Raw genomic sequence first — 23543 nt, forward strand, 5'->3', positions numbered from 1 at the left:
AGAACAGTGACTAAAAGTCCTGAGATGCCAACTCTGACGGCTATTATCAGCTGTCACCTTGACTACATCAAAACTCAAGCTAGGACACCTGTGAGGAATATTTTTCTTTTCAGTTTTTCAAGACAGAGTTTCTGTGCAGCCTTGGCTGTTCTGAAACTCTTAATGTAGACCGTACAATTTTCTTTCTTAAATCATTTGAAGTGGGAGGACCAATCTTTAATCCACATCTTTTGAGGTGGGATGATCCACCTTTAATCTGGGCCACATCTTCTGCTGGCAGCCTATAAAAAGACACTAAAGGAGGAAGTTAATTCTTTTTCCCTGCCTGCTCTTGCTGGCAAGTCCATTCTTTCACTGGCATTAGAGCCTGCTTCTTTGGGAATCTGGCATGTGCGGAAGACCAGCTGAGACATTCAGCCTCGTGGCGTGAACAGCTACTAGATTCTTGGACTGCCCATTGGTAGATGGCATTGTTAAACTAGCTGCACCAGTCTGAAAGTGACTAGGTTGTAAGCCACTCTAGAGAACCTTGAGGAATATATCACCGTCCTGCCTGAATCCCCTACCTTCTGAAGGTGCAACCAAAGGCAGGTCTGGATGACACATTTGTACCCAGCATTTTGTTAACAAGCCTGGTGCAGAAGCTGTGACTGTGACTGACCCCAAACACAAGTCTTACTACTGTAGCTGGTAGTAAGAGCAAACCGAACATCCCTTCTTGGCTCTAGAAGCAGGCTGTCTAGGTTCACTGAGTCAACAGGGAGACACTTTCCTGTGCTATCTCCCCTGGTACTGCAACATCCAGTGTCATAAAGGGCTTCTCTTGAACCGACTTCCTTTCTTCCGTTGTGTAGGGTGGCGTGGTAATGCCAAGAAAGAAGCAGGATAGTAATGGTGGCGTTTATATAACTGAGCAGGCAGCGAGGTCAAGTTACAGAGGGGGAGCCCACTGCAGCTAAACAGCCAGAGCAAGAATAAAAGGGAAGGGTAGCACAAAAGAGCAAAGGGCAGAATGCTAAGACAGATCAAAAAATAATAAAAGCCTGTAGGGGCTGGAGATATAAACTGTAGGTTTGGTCACTGAGATAGTTGAGAGCAGACAAGAAACCCCAATGCGCAGAACTATACGAGAGCTGCAACACTAGCTGCTGCCAAGGGCCGAGACCGAGGACTGCCTGGGTGCTATGATGCCAAACACAGTTGGCAACTTTGGAATCTTGGCTTCGTAGGCTCACACCAGAGTTGTAACTCTAATAAGACTAAGGGCGCTGAGGCCCTCACCAAGTCTGCAGCCCTGTCACTGTGGACTGCCCCTCTCTGCTGCCTAACACCTACACAAACGGTGACTGCCCAAGACCAGCTCCCATGGAGCCTCCTCAGCTGTCAGGGCATCATAGTTCTGTTCCTTCATAGTCTGGGTCTACAGTTCATAAGCAAAACCTAAAAACCAGTACACTTGAGAAAAACTGTGTTGTGAAAATTTTAATATCTAGAGTAATATCAATACCCTTTAAAAAGGAGCAAGGCACAGACACTGGTCAGAGCACGAGGACCATAATTATTAAAAACATTTTGGAGTCTAGAAGGATCACAGTTAATCCTGAGAATGGACAAGGGGGAGGATATGGGAGGGAACTGGGAATGTCAGGCTACTAGACTAGAAAAAGACACTGCAGTTTCTTTTCTTTTTCTTTTTTGATTTTTTTTTACAATTCATTTTCCTTTAAAAATACATGTCAGAGACTATCTTTTTGTTGGTTTCTTCTTTTTAAAATTGAGCTCTACATTTTTTCTCTGTTCCCCTCCCTGCCTCTCCCTTCCCCTTCAACCCTCTCCCATGGTCCCCATGCTCCCAATTTACTGAGGAGAACTTGTCTTTTTCTACTTCCCATGTAGATTAGATCCACATATGTCTCTCTTAGACTCCTCATTGTTGTCTATTGGGATTGTGATTTGTGGGCTGATTTTCTTTGCTTTAGGTTTAAAAACCACTTATGAGTGAGTACATATAATCGTCTTTCTGTATCTGGGTTACCTCACTCAGAATGATGTTTCCTAGCTCTATTCATTTGCCTACAGATTTCAAGATGACACTGCAGTTTCTGAATCTTATCCACTCCAGGGAAATCAAGCCCCCAACCGACGTCAAAACTAGATCATGAGCACAGCTCCAGAAGCAAGTGTTCTGGAGCCAGCACTTCATGCTCTCAGAACTGCTTTGCTCCAGTACACTGGTCCTGCCAGGCTCCCAGTAAACTTGAACAATATTCCAAACTAAATTAAAAGGAACGTGTGTGGTTGTCTTACGTGAACAGTGGGGGCAGGACCAAAGTCTCATTTTTTTTTTTTTTTTTTTTTTTTTTTTAGTTTTTTCGAGACAGGGTTTCTCTGTAGCTTTGGAGCCTGTCCTGGCACTAGCTCTTGTAGACCAGGCTGGCCTCGAACTCACAGAGATCCACCTGCCTCTGCCTCCCGAGTGCTGGGATTAAAGGCGTGCGCCACCACCGCCCGGCCCAAAGTCTCATTTTGAAAATTTTCTATGACTCAGTACGTAGAAGTAGGAATGCCCCGAATTGATCACTTTTTTAAAGAGCTGATCAGGGGCTCCAACTTGGATTTAATCACCTTCAATGTTTTTAGAAAATAAAACTGGGTGTGAGTCACTAAGACTGGTCTATTAACTCAGTCTACAGGACCATCCTAGTACCGAGTATGCTGGTTCCCCGTAGAAGGCAAGCAATTCAAATGCTTTTTTCTGGTCCAGCTGCCAGCCCTTGTGTCCAAATGAAAGATCAGCCCTCTCCAATTAAGACATGACCAGATCTTCAGCAGGGGCTCCAGTCATAGAAGTAACTTAAGCCATAAAAGCTATTTGAGGGTTCTCTTGACTTATATCAGCAATTCAGTTAATTCACTGAAGAAATACACAAATTAGGAATATTTATTTTATTACAAATTTATTCAACAGTTTAAACAAGTGAACAAATTAATAACACTAGGTTTATACTAAGGCACAAACCAAATGCATGAGTTGGAAAGTCAACTTTATTTATGAAAGTTTTCCTATACAGAAAAATGCTATTCCACCCCTTTGAAATACTGTAACTGAAACATTTCATACAGTATTTGCACAGTTTAAATTTTCCTATGTAAAACTGTACTGCAGTATTATGGGATGAGCAAAGACCCTCTCAAGATTGGCCTAAGACATTAACAAAAGACATAAAACCAAAAACAAACAAAACATAAAAGTTATCGAGCATAAATGGTCCTCAGACAGAATGGCAACCAAGAACCGCACTTTACCATGCTACTCCACCAAGACATGGAAATGACAAGGGAGGAGGCGCACGTCACGATAAACAGCCTGCTCCAACACTTACTTTGTGAACGTATGGGCTGATTTTGCCAAGTAACAGTTATACTGATTTTATCAAACAAATCATCGTTGTAAACAGGGAAGACTTTTTACCAATGAAAATATGTAAATACTCTGGTCTCATTGTTCAGGTCAACAACAGCTTAAAAAGAACTTAAACCCACAGTCTTTAAACCCAAACAACTGATTTACAGAACTGGAATTCTTCCTGAAATCAGGGTATTGTCTGATATGTAGTTATGTATACATTTCTTTATAGCAGAGATGGTGTAGACTAATTAACCAAAGAGATCAAAATAAATTACTCAAATTACTAATTTGTCAATTATATGTCATTGTTCCTTTAAAAAAACTCTTTAAGTTCATATAGGAAGTTAATTACTCTTAGGTCATATCTAAACAACAAAGGATTCCAACACTTTGGGGCAAAGTCCATCCCTGAGCTGTGAGACAGAGCAGTATCTAACAGGCAGAGGCAGCAGCCCTTTAACAACCTCTGCCCATTTTAACCGCAGCAGTGTGTGCAGTCCTGAAGTGCTCCTGCTGCCGATGAGCTAACCTTTGTACTGAAAATACAAGCGCAATATTGAGAAAAATCAGGTAAATAGAAACTGGTTTTATTGTCAACTTTACATTTTTGTCAACTGCAAGATGAGCCTGCTAAAACATGGATATTCCAGTCACAATGGAAATGGTAACTCCTGGGCATCTCTTCTGAGTCTCTGGTCCCAATGACGTTCAGCCAAATAACAAAAGCAATACAATAGTAATTGAGTTTACTATTATCAATGGCACTGCAAGGAAAAAAAAAGTTTGTTACTATAAAAAGAAAACAAAAAAATAGAAAAAAGCTAAACAGTAGCAGGTAGCTTCCAAGGAGGAAGAAGTATCTAAAAACTATGCCATCATAATCATAATGTAATTGTAGTAACAGAAAAATTCACTATCATAAAGCTTATGATATTTTCCTCTGTACTCTAGGCTGGCCTGGAACTCGCAAAAACTTCCTTTCCCTGCATCCCAAGGGACGGGATTACAGGTGTGGACCACCATGCTGCATCTTTGAATGGTGCTGGCGCAGCTCTGGAAATACAGAGGACCTGGCAGATCCACATGGCTGCACACTTGAGCAGAAATACAGTGCAAAGAAGGTTCTGTGGTTTCATTAAAAAGAATAAACTCACGAACAATGCATCCCAGGTTATGATTAAGACATGAAAAGTCTCTAATCTCAATGCTTAAATTCAAGGTGCCTGCACTGTTTGATTGAATTGCTTCACAATATTTTCCAATACATTGCCAGATACAGAACCTTTCTACATTGCAATGTGGAAGTCCCTAGTAACAGTCCATCTCCTAGAAATCAGCAACCTTCAAGCAGTAAATTCAGGTTAAAGAAGAAAAAGTTCCCACCACAAATGGGAACCCGATAGTTCTCACTCTCAAAAGCTTTGCTGCTTAAATCTTAACACACAATTGTAACCTAAAGGTTTCTTCTTACCTCTCATCACGGTTCGTACAGATCGAATCAGGTTCATGAGTTGAGATTTAATTCCTGGCTCCTCTCCGAATCCGCCAATTCCCTGGTCTGTTCCCCAGCCAACTGTACGAGAGAAAGATGATTAGCTGAGTTAAATGTATTATGTGCTGTCTTATTCCCTCATTATCTCTTAAAAGATTAGTTTGAGCCCTATAAAGACAAAGTATAAAGTCATACATCTTAGAGTTAAGATATTGAGTTCAATAGTTTTTCCCCCCTCTTTTGATAGTGGCAACAATCATATTCTCTTCATTCCACTTTTGAGTTTGTAAAATAATCTACAGTCCAAACAATCTCATGGTGTTCAAGTCACCGAAAATGGCTACTGTTACAGCTTGCTTATTTCTTTCTTTAAAATGATCAAAGGACCCTTTCTCAGCGTAGAACTGAAAATATGCCAGGGTGAATAATTACTAACACAATTAAAGAGTTATATCATCTAATAAAGTATCAACAGGAAAACGCAGTAGCCAGGAAGCACGTGGGCAAATTTTAACGTGCAGTTTGGGCACGCCTTTGGAGCACATAGTTTCCCATTCTCCTTGATCATTCTTCATTTTTGCATTCTGAGCCATTCTCTGTAAATGAGTCTTCACCTCCTCTGTCATTTCCCTTGTCATTACAAGCCACTTTCACCCTTTATCTACCAGTTCTCTTTCTGCTTTCTTCTAAAGACGTGTCCTCATTTCAGGGATTCGCCCTTCTCCTGCCCTCATTTCAGGTCCACTTTTACTCTCACATGACTACAGAGTTAATTAATTCCTGGCATGCTAACCTCTAAACCGAAAGACGAAGAACAAGTCTATCTTATACACGGGAGAGCCCAGGCGTCAGGAAACTCACACCTAATCAGCTCTTATTGGGTTGAGATAACAGTTAAATAATGGCTGTCCGCGTTTTTGTCCTGTTGTAGCATGAAACCATCTCAAATTCAACTTCACAAAGAAGTTGACCCTCCCTCCTTCCGCTCTCAAGGGCGGCAGTGGGTTTTGCTTTCACAGTGCACACCATCCTCCATCACAGTTGTTAGTACCAGACTTTCAAGATCTCACTGTTTCAATCCCTTTAGATTTTCTCTAAACTCAGAACACAGTGACAATGGTCAATGGACTGCAAAACCCCTTAAACTGACTTTGTGGAGCATGGTACGATGAGCCCAACAGACACAGAGGACAATGGCCCAGCCAATTACCTACTGGTTGTTAAAGCCAGTTTCTGATCTGGGTCTGACTGTCACATCCAGACCCAGGCCACAGTAAATTCTCTTTCTCTTTGTTCACCAAATCCCACTTATTGTAGGGACTTTCTTCTCCTTGGTTGGGTGTTTTCAGGAATTTCCCACAAACTCCTGGAGGACAGGGACTGTAATACAGTCACCTGTCTTCATGTTTCCACTTCCCCACACCACAGCAAGTACTCAGCAAATGGCTGTGGAACTAAGTGGAATTACAGTGAATTGAGTTATTAATTGGGAATACTGGAAAATAAGATGAATTCTGGGCTGTGGAATCGAACTGAACTAAAACTGAGTTAAAACTGAGAAAAGGGAAGATAATATGAATTCTAGGATCACAATATTTCTGAATAACCCCATTTACTTATTTTATTTATTTTCTATTTCTAATACACATGAATTATCAGATGGACAAATCATTCCACAACAGTTTTAGGGAACAGGTAGATGGTTCAGCACGTAGAGTACTTGCTGGGCAAGCACAAAGACATGAGTTCAAACCCCTGCCCCCACATAAAGCCAGCTGCACATCTGTAACGCCAGTGTTCCTGTGGAGAGATGGGAGGTGGAAACAGCAGACTCTCTGTAAACCTGAGGCCAGCAACGCCAGTGTGTGCAGCAACAAACGAGATCCTGTCTCAAACAAGGCGGAATGCAGAGAGCCACACGAGTTTGTCCTCAGACTCCATGCACGCTTGCCCTCACACACTTGTACACACAAAGATCAAAAAATAAAGAACACAAACTTTTTAAAAGTAAGTTTTCTTTTTAAGATTTATTTATTATGTAGTTTTCTGCCTGCATGTAAGTCTGCAGGTCAGAAGAGGGCACCAGATCTCATTATAGATGGTTGTGAGCCACCATGTGGTTACTGGGAATTGAATTCAGAACCTCTGGTAGAGCAGGCAGTGCTCTTAACTTCTGAGCCATCTCTCCAGCTCCAAGAAAACAAACTTAAAAATAAACCAAAATTTAAAAAAATAAAAGTTTTAAAGAAGCTTATAAAAATGGCTATCTACCAGAGAAAGAAATATGACTGGGCTTCATCTCTAGACAATGAACATTTGGAAAGCAAGGACAATTCCTATATGAATGTGCCCACAGACAAACATGTGATGGACCAGGGGAAGAGATGCGTGTCATAGTTTCCCTCTACACAGGGCTACACAGGGCTTCTCAACTATTTTGTTCAGGAATTTGGTATGTGTTGGTGTGGGGCGTGCATGTGAGGACCTAACTTTGCAAGCTCCATTTTAAAGAAGGGGCTTCATCTTAAGCCATTTAATGAGCTTGGGGGCAGCACAGATCTCTGCTCCAGCAATGTGCTACAATAGCAGAATTTAAAAGGATACCCTAAAAATAGCCAATTAAGTAACTAAGGAGCAGGACCATAAAATTTAACGAGGTCCAGGTGTTCTTGGGAGGCATCCTGTCCTTGAAGATACCTTGTCAGTAATTGATGGCTCTTTGTTAGGTTTTCACACTCAAAAACTGACCAAAGGTTTCAAACTATCTTACCCTATGCCCTCCTTACCCAATCCCCAAATGACAGGACATGAACTCCCCTGATTAGGATGTTTCCCCTTTAAAAGTTCTACACTTCCAGGGCTCCCTGCCATACTTTCTGCACCTACCATGCTGGGGTCTAAACTTAAGCTTGGATATTAAAAAGCCCTCATGTAATTTGCATCAGAAATCCAGCTCCGTGAATTCATTTGGGGACCAAAAACTTGGGCATGTAAAGACCAGATGTTGACATCAGGTGTGCGCTGGTGTGAGGCATGCATGCACCCGTGTGCACAGAGAGACCAGAGGTTGGCGTCAGGTGTGCATTTGTGTGTGGGGTACATGCACCTGTGTGCACAGAGAGACCAGAGGTTGGCGTCAGGTGTGCATTTGTGTGTGGGGTACATACACCTGTGTGCACGGAGAGACCAGAGGTTGGCGCTGGGAGCTTCCCTGACTGTTCTGCATTTTGTGTCTTTTTTTTTTTTTTTTTTGGTTTTTCGAGACAGGGTTTCTCTGTGGTTTTGGAGCCCGTCCTGGAACTAGCTCTTGTAGACCAGGCTGGTCTCGAACTCACAGAGATCTGCCTGCTGCCTCTGCCTCCTGAGTGCTGGGATTAAAGGCGTGCGCCACCACCACCCGGCCCGCATCTTGTGTCTTGAGGTACAGTCTCTAGCTGAACCCAAAGCTTACAGATTTGACTAGTCTAGCTAGCAAGCTTGCTCCAGGCACCCACTGTCTCCACCCCTGGAATGCCAGGATTATAAGCAGGCCACCAAGCCCACCCAGTACTTACATGGATGACAGGGATTCAAATCAAGTTCTCAGGCTTTTATGGGAGGTGCTCTACCAACTAAGTCATCACTCCAGCCCTGAACAACAGGTCTTCATGTGTTTTCTTGTGTGACACAACCTTAGGAAGCCTACGTATAATTAGCCTCACTGCTCAGGATTTCCTATATACACAAGAGTATATCATCTATCTGCAAACAGATAGTTTTGCCTTTTAAACTTCACAATGTAGATCTTTTATTTCTTACTTGTCAAATTTCCCTGGGCAGAATCTCCAGCACAATGTTAAACAGAAACAGTAAGAGAGGCCTCCATGTCTTATTCTTGGTCAGGGAAAGCATACAGTCAGCAGCTGAAGCAAGGGCAGTTTCTTACCCAGTGGCTAGCTTTGCCACACTGAAAGAAAACTCCATATGGAGGTTCTTTGATGCCTATCATCTTTTTTTTTTTTTAAAGTAGATTGGTGTTGCCAGAAGTAGACATTTTTCACTGTCATGAAAAGCCTTGTTATTAAAACATCTTAAATGGCATATTCTGTAGATCTCTGAAGTGTTTGAAGACTGCTGCTTAAGGGGTCATACCAGTAGGAACATGGAAGACAATGGTACTGAGAATGATTTGAATTGTGTTGGGCTGGCTCAAAAGATTTCAAAGGAGAAGAATTTTAGTATGTGGCCTAGAGATTGTTCTTGTGATATTTTGGGAAGAATGTGGCTGCCTTTTGCCCTTGTTTGGAAAATCTGCCTGAAGTTAAAGTAAAGAGCTTTGGATTAATTCCACTGACAAGAAATCTCAAAACAGCCTAGTATAGAATCTGGCCTGTGGTTATTAGTGGTAACTCTAATGAAGATTTACAATGAAAAGAAGTAAGCTGAGCAGGGTAAATTACAAAATGTAAAATTTGAGCAGAAAAGGAGCACCAGAAATTAGAATGGAGCTAAATCCTTTGTTCAAGGAGATAAACAAATTAAGAAATTGAACAAAGGGCTAGGTAACCTCAGGGCAAGATCCCACCTAGCTGAATTCCCAATTCACAAGAAGGAATTAAAGAAAAGTTTAGAGCTGGGTCTGCTGGTGTGTGCTGTTAATCCCAGCAGTCCAGGCAGAGGCTGGCTGATACCTGAGTTCAAGGTCAGCCTGGTCCACAGAACTAGTTCCAGGACAGCCAAGATTAGGCAGTGAAGGAAACTATGGAAAACAGAAAGCTGGTGAAGATGTAATTGAACAAATAAGCTTATGTTCTGTCCCAGCAAGCAGCAGAACTTGGCAGCTTAGGCCATGTAGTTCTGGCTTTAGAGTTAAAGATCTAAGAAAGGGGCTATGGAATTTGCCTCTGTGACTAAGGAACTGCTGAGGCCAGGTGTGTGTCAGAGTGTTCCTAACTGGAGGTCTAGAGAGAACAAACAGTGTGTGAAGCTGTGAAGTTTAAGCTTGGAGACCCCAAGATGCTGGAGATGCCAGAGACATAAGACTTCACACTTTCTCTGCTTAGATTTTAATGATGCTATATTTCACTCAAACATTTCAGTAAATTTTCTGAATACCTCCTTATACAACTCTAATACTATCTTTGACTTTCTCTCTCTGTCTCTCTCTCTCTCACACGCACACACACACAATTCCTTACTGTCATCAAGTACTAATTCAAATTTCATCAAATGTTCTTTTTTTTTAAAAAAAAAATGTATTTATTATGTATACAATGTTCTGTCTGTGTGTATGTCTGCAGGCCAGAAGAGGGCACCAGATCTCATTACAGATGGTTGTGAGCCACCATGTGGTTGCTGGGAATTGAACTCAGGACCTTTGGAAGAGCAGACAATGCTCTTAACCTCTGAGCCATCTCTCCAGCCCCCTCATCAAATGTTCTTTAGAGACTTGTGGTGGCTGTTCTTGGTTGTCAACTTGACTATATTCGGAATTAACTAAAATCCAAGTGGCTAAGTACACCTGTGCACGACTTTTTTAAAAATTAAATCATTTGAAATCAGAAGCCCCACCTTTAATACAGATCTTCTGAAGAGGGCCACACCTGTTGTTGGCAGCCTATAAAAAGGACATGGAGGAAGGAAGCTCACTCTCTCTACCTGCTTGTTCTCCCTCTGCCTGGGAAGCCCATTCCTTCACTGGCATTAGAGCCTACTTCTTTGGCACTCTGGCATATACTAAAGACCAGATAACACATCAGCCTTGTGGGCTGAGAACAACTAGACTCTTGGACCTTCCATTGGTAGACAGCTAGAGTTGGGCTAGCTGGACCACAGCCTCTAAGTCATTCTAAATATATGGAATACATACTGTAAATTCTGTTCTTATAGATTCTCTAGTCTAGAGAATCCTAATATAAGGTCCCTTACAGTTACATTTAAAAAAAAAATCTTTGGCCGGGCGATGGTGGCACATGCCTTTAATCCCAGCACTCGGGAGGCAGAGGCAGGCGGATCTCTGTGAGTTCGAGGCCAGCCTGGTCTACAGAGCTAGTTCCAGGACAAGCTCCAAAGCCGCAGAGAAACCCTGTCTCGAAAAACCAAAAAAAAAAAAAAAATCTTTGCGTGTATGAGCACACGCATGCATTCTCATGCTCATTTGTGCATCTTCACGTGTGTGGACTCATTGGTGTGGAGGTCAGAGGACAATATCCTGTGTTGGTCCTTGCCTACAGAGCTCTTGCTGTTCACCTGACCACTGAGCTTCCAGGGACTCTCCTGTCTTTACCTAGGGCTGCCTTCATAAGGCACCATGGACAATGCTTAACACAATAGAAATCACTTTCTCAGTGAAGAGTTCTCTGTATAGTCCAGAGGTAAAGAAATGGACTCTGGAGTCAATGTGCTTAACTGTGCCACCTTCTTCTATCCATGCGATCCTAGAAGTTACCAGCTCACTTTCTGCTTTAGATTCCCTACCTGAAGGCTGGAATAAAAACTCTAACTGTATCACAGAGCTGCAGTAAGCTCTCTTGCACGCTCTCTCTTACACACACATGTAAAACACCTAACACCAATCCTGCACACAACTACACGGTTACTGGTTTTTACCAATATTAAGGTTGTACCTGCCATCTCTGAGCCCTTTCCAAATCCACTCCTTTCCCTTCCCATCCCTTCTCGGCGCTGCACCTACGAGAACTCAGTAACATAAACCTGGCCACGGCATGTTCTTAGTTACAACTATTTCCACCTACCTTGGTTTTCCCACCAGAGTAACAGTATTCAAGGCTTCAGCCTCCAAACTGGCCCCAATCTTTTCTTTCACCTAGTTAATATTTACTCATTTATCAGACTTCGGGTCAGACACATCTTTTCTCAGGCCCTTTTTCAGATTCTCAGGCTAATATGACCCTACATCTTTCTAATATTTGACACATCTGTTACTCATTTTAGATTAAACTTCATCTTAAGGACAGGTGACTGGTGTAACCTGCTTCTGTTACAGAGGCCTGGCACATATTCGTGTTCATCTCTTCCGGAGTAATATATGACATGCATCGTTCTTGCCTGTGGGTTTCAGTTTCAATGATTCCAAGGGCACAGTTGGTATATTGAAACAACTGTCTAACATCACGTAGTCCTGTCTGCTTTGTCCTATACAGCAAGAAGCAGCTGGACCAGTCTGGCAAGAAGATCTGATTGTGAGGACGAAGAAACTATAACGCGTGCGTGTCTTCATGTTCGTATTCCTCGATTCCAGCACGGTCTTTGGCACACGGTATACACCCAATGGGGGCGTGCACCTAGAACAAGGGTGGCTGGAGTCCTTGCTAATTCCTTTCACCATCAACCCTACCTCCCACCAACGTCTACTGTTCCCATCAGGCTCCCCACCAGTCATTCTAACGACGCGCACGCTGAAAGCGCCTCCACTCCCAGCTCTGAACTCAAAACTCCTCTCCAGCTTTCCCTCTATAAAACCGGTAACAACACCAACAAAAATGCACGGATTTGTCTGAGCGAAACACCAGCCAGGCGGAATCGAGTCAGGGCTCCTCCGCCGCCAGCCCCCACACGCCCACCCCGGCTCGCGGCGCGGGGACGCCCCTCTCCCAGGCGCCCCGCCGAGTCCCAGCCCCCACCCCCGCCCCGGCACTCACTGTTCTTGAGGAAGCGCTCCTCGTGCAGCACGGCGATGGCGTTCACGCACAGCAGGGCCGCCTGCAGCAGGGAGTACAGCGTGAAGGCCATGGCCACCCCAAGCAGTTCCCAGGCCTATTGACTCCTTTCCGGACACCACCCTGGACGTGGCGCCACCACCGTGCCCCGGCTACGGGAGCCCGCGCGGCCCAAACCGCGCTCACCGAGGAGCCCCGCCTCCTCTGGCTGAGCCCCGCCCCCGTGCTGAGTCCGCGACGGAGTACCGCATCCTGAGGTGAGCCACAGGAGTCTGGAACACTTGAGACGGTAATCATTCTTCACAGACGGGGGCTGAGAAAACAGATGTAGAGTAACATGCAGTTTAAAAGTGTCCTTTATATATTGAAGTAATAGAAATATATTTGAAGTAATTTTTTTTCTAGCAATTTTTCTGCCTACTTTTGCCTTGTTTGCTGTGGTTGTGAGCCACGCGTGAGTCTTGTGTTGTGCTTCTCTTGAGCCCGGCTGCCCTAGATGTTCCCAAGAACTGTGTGAAAAGTTAGTTTTCAGATTTTACCCTTGAAAAAATGGAGACTGAAGCGTTCAAACTTGATCAAACTCTAGCCAGAATATAAATAATACAGAAGGGGAAAGGAAGCTCTTTCACCCACGGCCATATGGAAAGACTTGGATATATTAACATCCCTAACTGTTCATGGATATGACCCAGTCCTTCTTGACGAGTATGTACAGGGTTTTGTTGTACCAACAGAAAATTAACTGAAACAGGAAGTGACGGACCATGGGTGGATGGCTTGGAAGCTGGATTAGAGCTGCCCAGAGCAGTGCCTTCCAATTGCCACATGAACTGATTCTCCGACTGCCATAAAAACAGGTTAATTTCTCTGGGCTTCTGCCACTTTCCGTTCTAAAATTAGATGATGGCCATCTCCGAGGCCCTTTCCATTTAAAAAATCTAGCAAAAGCAACTTGGAAGGTAGTATACACGTTCTGCTGCCGTGTTATTTGATTTATTATTTCTCAAAATTCCAGGTTTGTAGTCTAAACTTCTAACAGCAGATTATATCCTGTAAGAGAACTGTTGCACTGGGCGGTGGTGGCACACACCTTTAATCCCAGCGCTTGGGAGGCAGAAGCAGAGGGATCTTGTATACAGTGAGGTCAGGGCAGCCAGAACTACACAGAGAAACCATGTCTCAAGAAACAAACAACAAAGACAATTATTGTTGCTTTATTTTCAAAGAAATTCAAAATCCTAGAAATTGTATCACACAACATATGTATAAAGTAGATATTTCAGTTTATTTACTTATTTAGGGGCAGGGCCTCACTATCTACCTGTAGCTGGGCTGGCATTCTCTATGTAGACCGTGCTGGTCTAGAACCCACAGAAATCTACCTGCTTCTGCCTTCTTAGTGCTGGCTTCAAAGGCTTATGCTACCATGCCCAGTGCAAGTTGTTACAATTTATAAGCCTCTCCAATGAGCTTTATAAATTTTGTTGGTGCAAGTCTTTAATCTCAGCACTTGGGCAGAGGCAGGCAGGTCTCTGAGTTCGAGGCCAGCCTGGTCTACAGAGTAGTTCTAGGACAACCAGGGCCACACTGAGAAACCCTGTCTCAAAAATAACAAAACAAACAAACAAACAACAAATAACTAAAAGTCTCTCAAACAACAGCAGAAAAGAAACTAAAAGAATGTTTTTGCTTTTGTGTTTTATCTTTGAGGGCTGAGAGTTTTAAACCGGTTGTGGTCTGGTGCTGAACTTCGGAAAGACGTTTGAGAGGTTTTGTGGACTCAGGCTCACCACCCTATCAGACGTCCCTGCTGGAGGTGAAACTGACTTTACAAGGTCAGACAGTGATGACTTTTCATTTTCTTCAGGGTGTTTTCTTTGTTTGGGGTTTTCTCTCTGGGCTGAGAGACAACAGTATCATAACAGTTTGTTATCATATGACATCTTACTGTAATAACTTTATATAATATATACTATATATGCTATATAACTTATAACTACTGATTTGGAGTCAGTGATTTTATTTGCTTCTTAACAAGAATCAAGGAATTAGGGCCTTCAATAATCAGTTAGTTTCTTCCTGCAATAGGAAACAAGAGTGTGTATGGAATAGGCTGGAGAGCTAGCTCAGTGGTTAAGAACATTTAACTATTCCTGCAGAGGACCCATATTGGTTCTGATCACACCCAAGGCTGCTAGTGTCTGTAACTCCAGTACCAAAGGATCCAGCACCCTCTTCTGGCCGATTCTGGAACTGCAATATGCATTGCACCAATATACATACAGGCAAAACTACCCATACACACAAAATAAAAATAAATGAATCTTTGAAAAATAAGAGTATGTATGAGTGAATCCCAGAGCTGAGAGGAAAATTCTAGGACCGTTCCTGGGTCTCTCTTTAACTTTTACATCCTGCATACAACCCAGCAGTAGATCCTGTTAACTTTTACGTTAATAAACACTATGGTTTGAATGTTCTCTCCAAGTGTATGCTGAAATTTAATCAGCATTGTAATGCAAAGGGTGTGTGTGTGTGAGAGAGAGAGAGATATATGCATATGTGGTGTGTGTGATATGCATATGTGGTGTGTGTGATATGTATGTGTGTGATATGCATATGTGGTGTGTGATATGTATATGTGTGTGTGATATGTATATGTGTGTGTGATATGTATATGTTGTGTGTACACATGAGTTTTCAGGTACAGATGCCCATGCTTATGGTGCTAAACCCAGAGGAGGAGGCTGAATGTCTTTCTATCATTCTTTGACTTACTCCCTTGATGCAGACTCTTGCTCAGCCTGAAGCTCAGCTAGGCTGGCCAGCCAGCGAGCTTCCAGATCCATCTGTCTCTGCCTCCAGCACTGAGGTTGCAGGCACGCCCAGCTTTTACATGGGTACTAGGGTGAGAATGCCGGTCCTCATGTTTGGACAGCGAGCTCTCTTGCCTGCCGAGCACAGGCCCATCTGTGGTGGGATGTTCTTCTAACTGGGTAAAGTTGGGGTACATTTGTTTATGCTGAGGTTTATTACTTTGTGTAAAGATGTGTTACAGTTATCTCTGCCACCTCTGTTAAGGATGTAAAGATATGTTACATTGGTTTATGCTGCGGATTATTACTTTAACTGTGTAAAGGTGTGTTACATTCATTTCTGCCGCCTCTGTTAAGGATGTAAAGATGTGGTACATTTATTTGTTTGTGTGGCATTTGTTTGATCATGAAAGGATGTGTTGCTGTTTCACCTTGCCTGCCTAAGGCACCTGATTGGTCTAATAAAAAGCTCAACATCTGATAGCTAGGCAGAAGAGGGATAAACAGGCCTGGCCGGCAGAGAGAATAAGTAGGAGGAGAAATCTGGGTTTGAGAAGAATGAGAAGAAGAAGAAGAAGAAGAAGAAGAAGAAGAAGAAGAAGAAGAAGAAGAAGAAGAAGAAGAAGAAGAGAATGAGGGAGAAAAAGAGGGACACACCTGGGGTCAGCTTAGCAGCCACCAACCCCTGGATAGAGAGTAGGACATACAGAAAGAAGGGTAAAAAAGCCCCTTAGGCAAAACACAGATGAAGAGAACAGGTTAATTTAAGCTACAGGGGGAAAATGGTGCTAACTTGAAACGAGCATAAGCTAGGGCCAAGCATTCATAACTAATAAGTCTCTGTATCGTGATTCAGGAGCTGGTTGGTGGCCCCAGAGAGAAAGCCTGGGGTGTTCCTCTGTGGTGGTTTGACTGAGAATGGCCATCAGAGCCATATTTGGATACTTGGTCCCCAGTCGGTGGAACTGTTTGGGAAGGATTAAGAGGAGGTGGCCTTGGAGGTTTTAAAAGCTGATGCCATCCGCAGTCACCTCTCTCACTCAGGCTCAGGCGTATGGATCAGAAGTGCACTCTCAGTTACTGCCTCAGTACCAAGTCTGAAGCTGTGCGGCCATGCTCCCTGCTGTGAGAGTCATGGACTCGTCCTCTGAAACTCGGCCTCCGTGAAGTGTTGTGTTCCACCTTAGTCATAGTGCTCTGTCATTGCAGTGGGAAAGCAGTTGAGACACCAGCACTCTAACCCAAGTTTTTAGGGTAAAAGACCAGACCCTGGCAGCTGCAACAAGTCAGGCCTGGCTAATTACCAACACCAGAGTAGAGAGCCAGGAGACTTAGTTGTTGGGATTACATTCAGAAGAGGAGCAACTGTGCATAACTAAGCAGTCCTGCTCAAGATGTGGCCCCACCCATCGCTGACCCATCATTGGTTATGTCTCTCCGGTCCGTGCTGCAAGCTGGCCTGATAAGCTCTTCAGAATGGCGTGAAATCTCTCTGTCTGGCAAGTTCCTCTCTAGGCTAGCACCAGGGCTTCTTTCGCTACCTTATTTTAGTTCTTTGGACTTCACTGTTTCAGTCATCTGAGAGTCAGCGGGAAGGCTAAGTGTGTCTTTGTAGAATATATCCTTTCCTTTCAGGGTGGGTACAGGGCTACTGAGAAGCAACTGAGTCCCGAGGACTCTGCTTGGGACTAGGTTAATGCTGTTATTTCAAAAGCCAGTCATTGTAAAAGAGTAAATTCATGTCTCTTTGCTTGTCTACCACGGGATGACACAGCAAAAATTTCCTCACCAATTGCTAGCTCTTTAATCTTGGGCTCTCTGGCCCCCAGAAACGTGAGTCGATCTATTTCTTCTCATACAGGGCAGAGTCTGGGGTGTTGTAACGGCTCCACCTTCTCATCAACTGAAGTCCTGGTTTGAGCTCCCATGGCCTCTTGAGGATTCCTGTGAGGTTGCTCTGCAAACGAGCTCGTGTGTTTGGGAAGGTCCTCCCCTCTCTCAGTTAATTCTTCCTAGAGCATCCTAACCAAGTACTTCTTAGGAAATCAAACAATGAAAACAAGTTCTTTATGGCGAGAGTTTGGGTCGTCTGTCCCATAGAATTCCCCACATTTTTGTATTCCCACAGTCCCGTCTGTGACAAATCACAGGAGAAAAATTAAACCACTGACTGAAGAAAACAGTCATTATATTTACACCACCTAAAACCTGCCCCTGGCAATGAAAACAATGAGGTTATGGTATTTTTTTTTCTTCCTCAGTTAGATCTTAGAAGAAGTTTTCCATAAACTTTTTGACCTGGCCCTTTCTCTTTCTGGTTTTGCATCTCAGCATCTCTATTCCTGCAGTCATTAAAAAATAGCCCAAATGGAGAGACATATTATGTGTTATTTATTAAAAATTTAGAATCAGTGTGAAGTCTGACAAAAATGGATTATTTTTTAAGCATTTTTGTCCTGGTCATATATAGATATATTTATTTTCTTATCTATGACTTCAGTGGGAATCAATGGTGACTGAAGTATGTTTGCTTTTAATCCTGTTATTCACAATAGCTACCCTGGGTTTAAATGGGCTTATGGCAGCAGAATTCACCCAAATGGCTTCTATTTGGGTCAGCATTGGACCAAAATAGAAAAATGCCACAAGTGAGCTCCATTCACATTTGTGGACACGTACAAGCTATTTTTACTATAAGACACAAATGAAACCCTTTGCAAGCTGAAAATTTGTGTGCTATAGAGTGTTTCTGGAAATAGGACCTTAAAATGAAAAGTTTCTTTAAAAAATTAAAATGAGTCACCGTACCTCTGGTACTAATCCCGAGTAACTACGTTGAGCTGACTAATTTTAGGTCAAAAAGTACTACTTGAGTAAATAAATCAGAATTGAAAAAAAAAATAAACTACTTAAATGTTTATAACTTATTCGTTCATCCATTCATTTATGTGTTCATCTTTTTTATTCATTAAGAATTTATTGAACCTTAGGGGCCGGACAGATGGTTCAGAGGCTAAGAGCACTTGTAATTGTTGCAAAGGATCCAGGTTTGGTTCCCAGCACCCACGTGGTGACTCAAAACCATCTGTAACTCCAGTTCCAGGGTTAGGGTATCCAGTGCCCTCTTCTGACCTGCGGGGTACCAGGCACACATATGCACAGACTTCCATGGAGGCAAAATTCTCACACATACAAAGTAAATAAATCTGAAAATCATTTAAAGGAATTTATTGAACTTTAAAGAAATACGTTACATTATGCAGGGGGCTGGGAGAGGTGCGGCAGGGTAAGCACAGATAATCAGGTGTGTTTCTTCTGCTGGGGAGGGAGAGCTGCGGCAGGGTAAGCACAGATAATCAGGTGTGTTTCTTCTGCTGGAGAGGGAGAGGCTGCCTACTAAGAAAAACGAGTTATGGGCTACTAGCATGAAGTTATGAAGCTGCGGAGATTCAGTGCTAAGATGAGTGGGACATGGAACAAAAGGGCAGGTTAGGTCCGGACTGGACATCAGGGTCATGTAACTGTCGTTCAGTTAGAGGTGGTGCATGAAGCACACAGGGGTGGGACTTCACAGACCCCTTCCTGCTCTGTGCTTGCATGGCTTGCTCTTGAGCGGGCCATGTGCATACAGGCACAGTATTGTGAGCTCATGCAAGGAAGGGCTGTCGTGCCCTACAAATACTGCTTTGCTGCAGATGCTGGCTCTTAGATCCCTGAGCTGCGTGTGTGTTTGCATGCATGTGTGCATGCGTGCATGCCTGCTTGTCTGTGTGGGTGACATGGCTTTCCCATGTAGAGCTGAGCACTTCAGCCTGCACATTGTGTGTCTCTGCTTTCATCACCAGCTACCTGCAGAAAGAAGCCTCCCCGATGAAGGGGGGGGAGAAGCACTCATCTATAGGTGCCTGTTGTAAGCATGTGTAAACTCCTCAAACGACAGAGATTCCAAAAATAGAAGGAGAAACTAACTACTACCGAGATAAGAGTATACTTCTTTCATTATTTTGAAAGAAAACAAATTAGAATCTAAAATTTTATATCCAATCAGAATATCTACTATATACCAATATCTACCAATTTTAAAATGACAATTAAAAAAAAACAAAGAGCAAAACAAGGAAAAAAGTTTTGCATTAAAAATTTAAGTACAAAGGAAAATCTAGCATTTTATAAGGAACAAATATGTTTTGAAAATCTTTTAAATGTGCAAATCACTTTGAAATATTTCTTTTGGCATTTTTTGCAATAATAGTAATGTAACAATAAATATGATAAGGCCACGTCTTTTAGGAAGCTTATCACGAAGATAGGTCCTCCCATATTCTCCTTGAGAAAACTATTTGAGATGTATTCCAGGAACACTTTGATTTAAAGAGGAGGAGGAAGGGGAGGGGGGAAAAAGTTATACAAAATGACAAGTTAATAGGGGAGTACAAGAGGGGCGAGGGATGGGGATGAAGATTATCAAAATATATGCATGTATGAAGTTATCAAAGGATAAATTAAAACTATTTTAAATGACAACTAGACTTAGCAGTCAGGGGGCGTATCTTAGATGACAGTAATGCCACAATTGCACAAACTTGGTCTAAATCAGAGTAGGCAGTTGGTATGGTCTGTAAAGAACTTCTGACAGAGATGGCCCCGTGGGAAGCATGTTCGCGGCACATCTCTGTGGTAGGATGGCGCACGCTTCGGGAACATGTCCACCAGTGGTGCAGCTGGATCTTGAAGTAGGTTGATTCCCATCTTCCCTGAGGACATGCCACACTGATTTCTGTAGTGGCATTTCATTTGTATTTTAATAAATAAAGTTTGCCTGAGGATCAGAAAGTAAAACAACTGCACTGGCCAGTCTTACAGACCAGGCAGCAATGGCACACATCTTTAACCTCAGTAGCCGTGGTGACACACACCTTTAATCCCTATAGCCACACTAGTTGCCATAGGCACCAGGCGGTAGTGGTACACACCCTTAATCCCAGAACTAGACAGCTCTCAATCACAGTCTCAGTCTGAGGTTTCCGGGAGTGAGGATCACCGTTTTTGGACTGAGGTATAGGTAAGAGCTCATGACTGGCTGCTTTGCTTTTCTGGTCTTCAGGTTGAACCCCAATATCTGTCTCTGAGGGTTTTTTTTAATATTTATTTATTATGTATACAATATTCTGTCTGCATGTATGCCTGCAGGCCAGAAGAGGGCACCAGACCTCATTACAGATGGTTGTGAGCCACCATGTGGTTGCTGGGAATTGAACTCAGGACCTTTGGAAGAGCAGGCAATGCTCTTAACCACTGAGCCATCTCTCCAGCCCCTGATATTGTTAATTCTTGGGTGGTCCATTCTGAGCAGTGTCTTTCTGGAGTATTTATCCATCCAGGAGCATGACACCATAGGCAAAGGAATCATGAGAGTGTTATTGGAGCTTTGAGTGAGTTAGGGACGGATAGGTTGTTAAAAGGACTCTGTCAGGATCCTTACAAATAAGGTAACTGTTATGTGATTTTCCCCACTACCCCAAACATCTATTCACACAGGCAGGGCATTGATGGCAGACCAAAGAAATTATTTAGTCCTAGTCTAATTAGGTGAGCCAGTCAGTTGGCCGGAGTTACTTAGGGCGCTTCGGTCAGGGGTTGGATAGAGGGACATGGGTGACTCAAAGACAGGCAGCTGCATGAAAAGTCCCCCTGTCTTAGCTAAGGTTTCTATTGCTGTGAAGAGACACCATGACCACGGCAACTCTGATAAGAGAAAACATTTAACTGACATGTGGCTTACAGTTTCAGAGGTTCAGTTCATTATCATCACTGTGGGGAGTAGGGTAGTGTGCAGGCAGACATGGTGCTGGCTACAACAGGAAGTGAACTGAGACACTTGCTATCTTGAGCATAGCTAAGACTTCAAAGCCTGCTTCTACAATAACACACTTCCTCCACCAAGACCACACCCACTCCAACAACGTCACACCTCTTAACAGTGTCACTCCCTTTGGGAGTCATTTTCTTTCAAACCACCACACCACCCAAGCATGGGCCAGGACTCACAAAAGCTGCATCTCTGGAGCTCCCTGCCCGATTTGCAGTCCACTGGCTGCAGAGTCTCCTCTCCCTGGATTCTCCCTGTTTCTGCAACCTTGGGGAAGTGTGGCGGACTTCTTGACCGGTGACGGAAGAACGACCACCACACCAGGATTCCACTCAGATCACGCTTTACTGGAATGCCCTTGATTGATGGGGAGCAGGAAAGGAGGGGGCAGGAAAGCGAGGGACAGGGAGCAAAGGGGCAGGGAGCACAGGGGAGAGGCAGCAGGAAGCGAAGGGAAGGGGTGCACTTAGGCAGCCGCTTAAATAGGGAATTGGCACACGGGTCGCCCTGTGATTGGCTGCCACCAACAGCTGACATCAGACCGCATCGGGATAGGCTCAAGAATCTACATCCACCGCGCATGCGGGAAGCGGGGAGCGCAGCTCTCAAAGCCAAAGCCAAATATGGAGTTGTTTGTAACAAACAAGACAGGATGTCGGCGCCATCTTGTAATGGCGATCCTGTCCGGCTCACTACAGGGAAGGACCTTGTGGATCTAGTTTCAGGGCCATCCTCACCTGTATTTGTTTCCTTCCTGAGCCTTGCAAACTTCATTTGCTTCCTGAGTTTTAAGAAGCCTCCCCTCCAGAGGGAATGCTTCAATTAGGGGGAAATAGGCACAGAAGACTCATCCTCACGAATTTTGGTACACACGGTGCAGATGGGGGTCGGCGTGGCTCACTTACCAGTGAGCAGCAGTATTGAATGGTAAAATTCAAAGATTTCCAAGTGTCCCTGGCTCCAGGTTCAAATCCCTGCTTTGCTACTTAGTAATTTAATATCTTAACTCTGAGGTTCAATTCGATAGGCCTCACTTCATAGAGTTATTGAGAGGATCATATGAGTTAATAGACCAAGAGATTCATCACAAGGTTTAGCTTACTGGGAAAACTCAGCTGATGCTCGTTGCTGCTACTGTGATTGGCTGCCAAGTAACTGGATGATCTCTTCATTTAAGCAGAGAGATGAGAAAACAAGGACATTTAAAGTTGCAGTTTCGCCAGTAATAGCGCTGAATTTGAGCAGTATTTAACCGTGTTTTAAAGTACACAATTTGGGGAAAACGTTGAGCCTTTGAAAAAGCCATTCTCTAGAGGGCTGTAAAAGCTATTTAAATCACTACAACTAATTACAAAGAAGTATAAATCAATAAACTTTGCTAAATGGTCTAAAATATAATAAAGAAAACCATCATTAACAACCACCCAGGAAGCCACTGTCCTTAGGAGATGATGTAAAAGCTGGACGAGAGCAGCGGCTTTTATCATTTGAGAACTGCAGGCCTTGCTTTCAGGGACGCTCTTGCTGGCGTGTGGAGTCAAGGGGTTTCATGATGATGACTCACTGCGGAGAGCAGAGCCTGAGACTACTGTTTCTAAATTGCATCTCTGTCCTAGAGTAGGAAAAGGTGGCGCCTGTAGAAAGTTGTTTTCCAAGCATCCTTCTCAAGTGAAAGCCAGTCCACTTTGATGGTCTCCTTAAGACTGCAAATCAGCTCAGACCACGCTATAGACAGAGAGCCTCAGCCCCTCCCTCCCAGGCATGCCTGGCAGTTGCTGGCTCAAGTCTAGGATTCCCAGGGCTGTGGCCTGATTTACCAAACTCCGCCTGCTACCCTCCTGTTCAGGAGAACTAGTTACCATATGAGGCTTGTTTCTTGATATCCTGTTTTTCCCTCGGTGTTCTTTTCATCCAAAGGCTGGAACCTGCCCACAAAAGCCTCGTGAACAGTGCCATTGTGAGTGCTGATTGACAGGCAGCTGCTTTTGAACTTGCCTGTGCTATGGAGCTCTGGCCTTGTTGGAACTGGCTATGCACCTGCTTGCGTCTCCGCTTGTGTCGCTGTGAACTTGTGAAGACGATGCAGAGTGTTCCCTTCCATCTCAGTTTCTGACCTAGCAGGTCGCTTTCAGGACCTGCTCTGTTCTCTGTTGTTTTCAATGGGTGTTTGGCCTGTATTGGTGTCTGTGCAGCATAAGTGCAGTGCCCACACAGGCCAGAAGAGGGAGGTAGATCCTCTAAAACCGCAGTTACTGTCATGAGCCACTGTGTCTGTGCTGGGAATCAAACCTGGACACTG

General features: G+C 43.7%; 1 protein-coding gene and 1 long non-coding RNA gene across 2 annotated transcripts in view; one reads left to right on the top strand and one right to left on the bottom strand.

Annotated features, from left to right (window-relative positions):
- Positions 1–3975: 3975 nt before the first annotated feature.
- Ier3ip1 (immediate early response 3 interacting protein 1) lies at positions 3976–12725 on the bottom strand. The gene is made up of 3 exons (XM_075968242.1): positions 12542–12725; positions 4881–4982; positions 3976–4173 (listed from the first exon to the last, which is right to left on the bottom strand). The coding sequence occupies exons 1-3, from the start codon at positions 12630–12632 to the stop codon at positions 4118–4120; spliced, it is 249 nt and encodes an 82-aa protein (XP_075824357.1). The 5' UTR covers positions 12633–12725; the 3' UTR covers positions 3976–4117.
- A 68-nt stretch (positions 12726–12793) lies between these two features.
- Positions 12794–23543, top strand: part of LOC142848604 (uncharacterized) — a 30403-nt gene continuing 19653 nt past the window's right edge. Inside the window, exons 1-2 of the long non-coding RNA XR_012910432.1 lie at positions 12794–12848; positions 14270–14394. This is a non-coding gene — a long non-coding RNA (uncharacterized LOC142848604). The remainder of the gene's footprint in view (positions 12849–14269; positions 14395–23543) is intronic.

Source organism: Microtus pennsylvanicus, chromosome 4 (assembly GCF_037038515.1).
Source record: "Microtus pennsylvanicus isolate mMicPen1 chromosome 4, mMicPen1.hap1, whole genome shotgun sequence".
NCBI lineage: Eukaryota > Metazoa > Chordata > Mammalia > Rodentia > Cricetidae > Microtus > Microtus pennsylvanicus.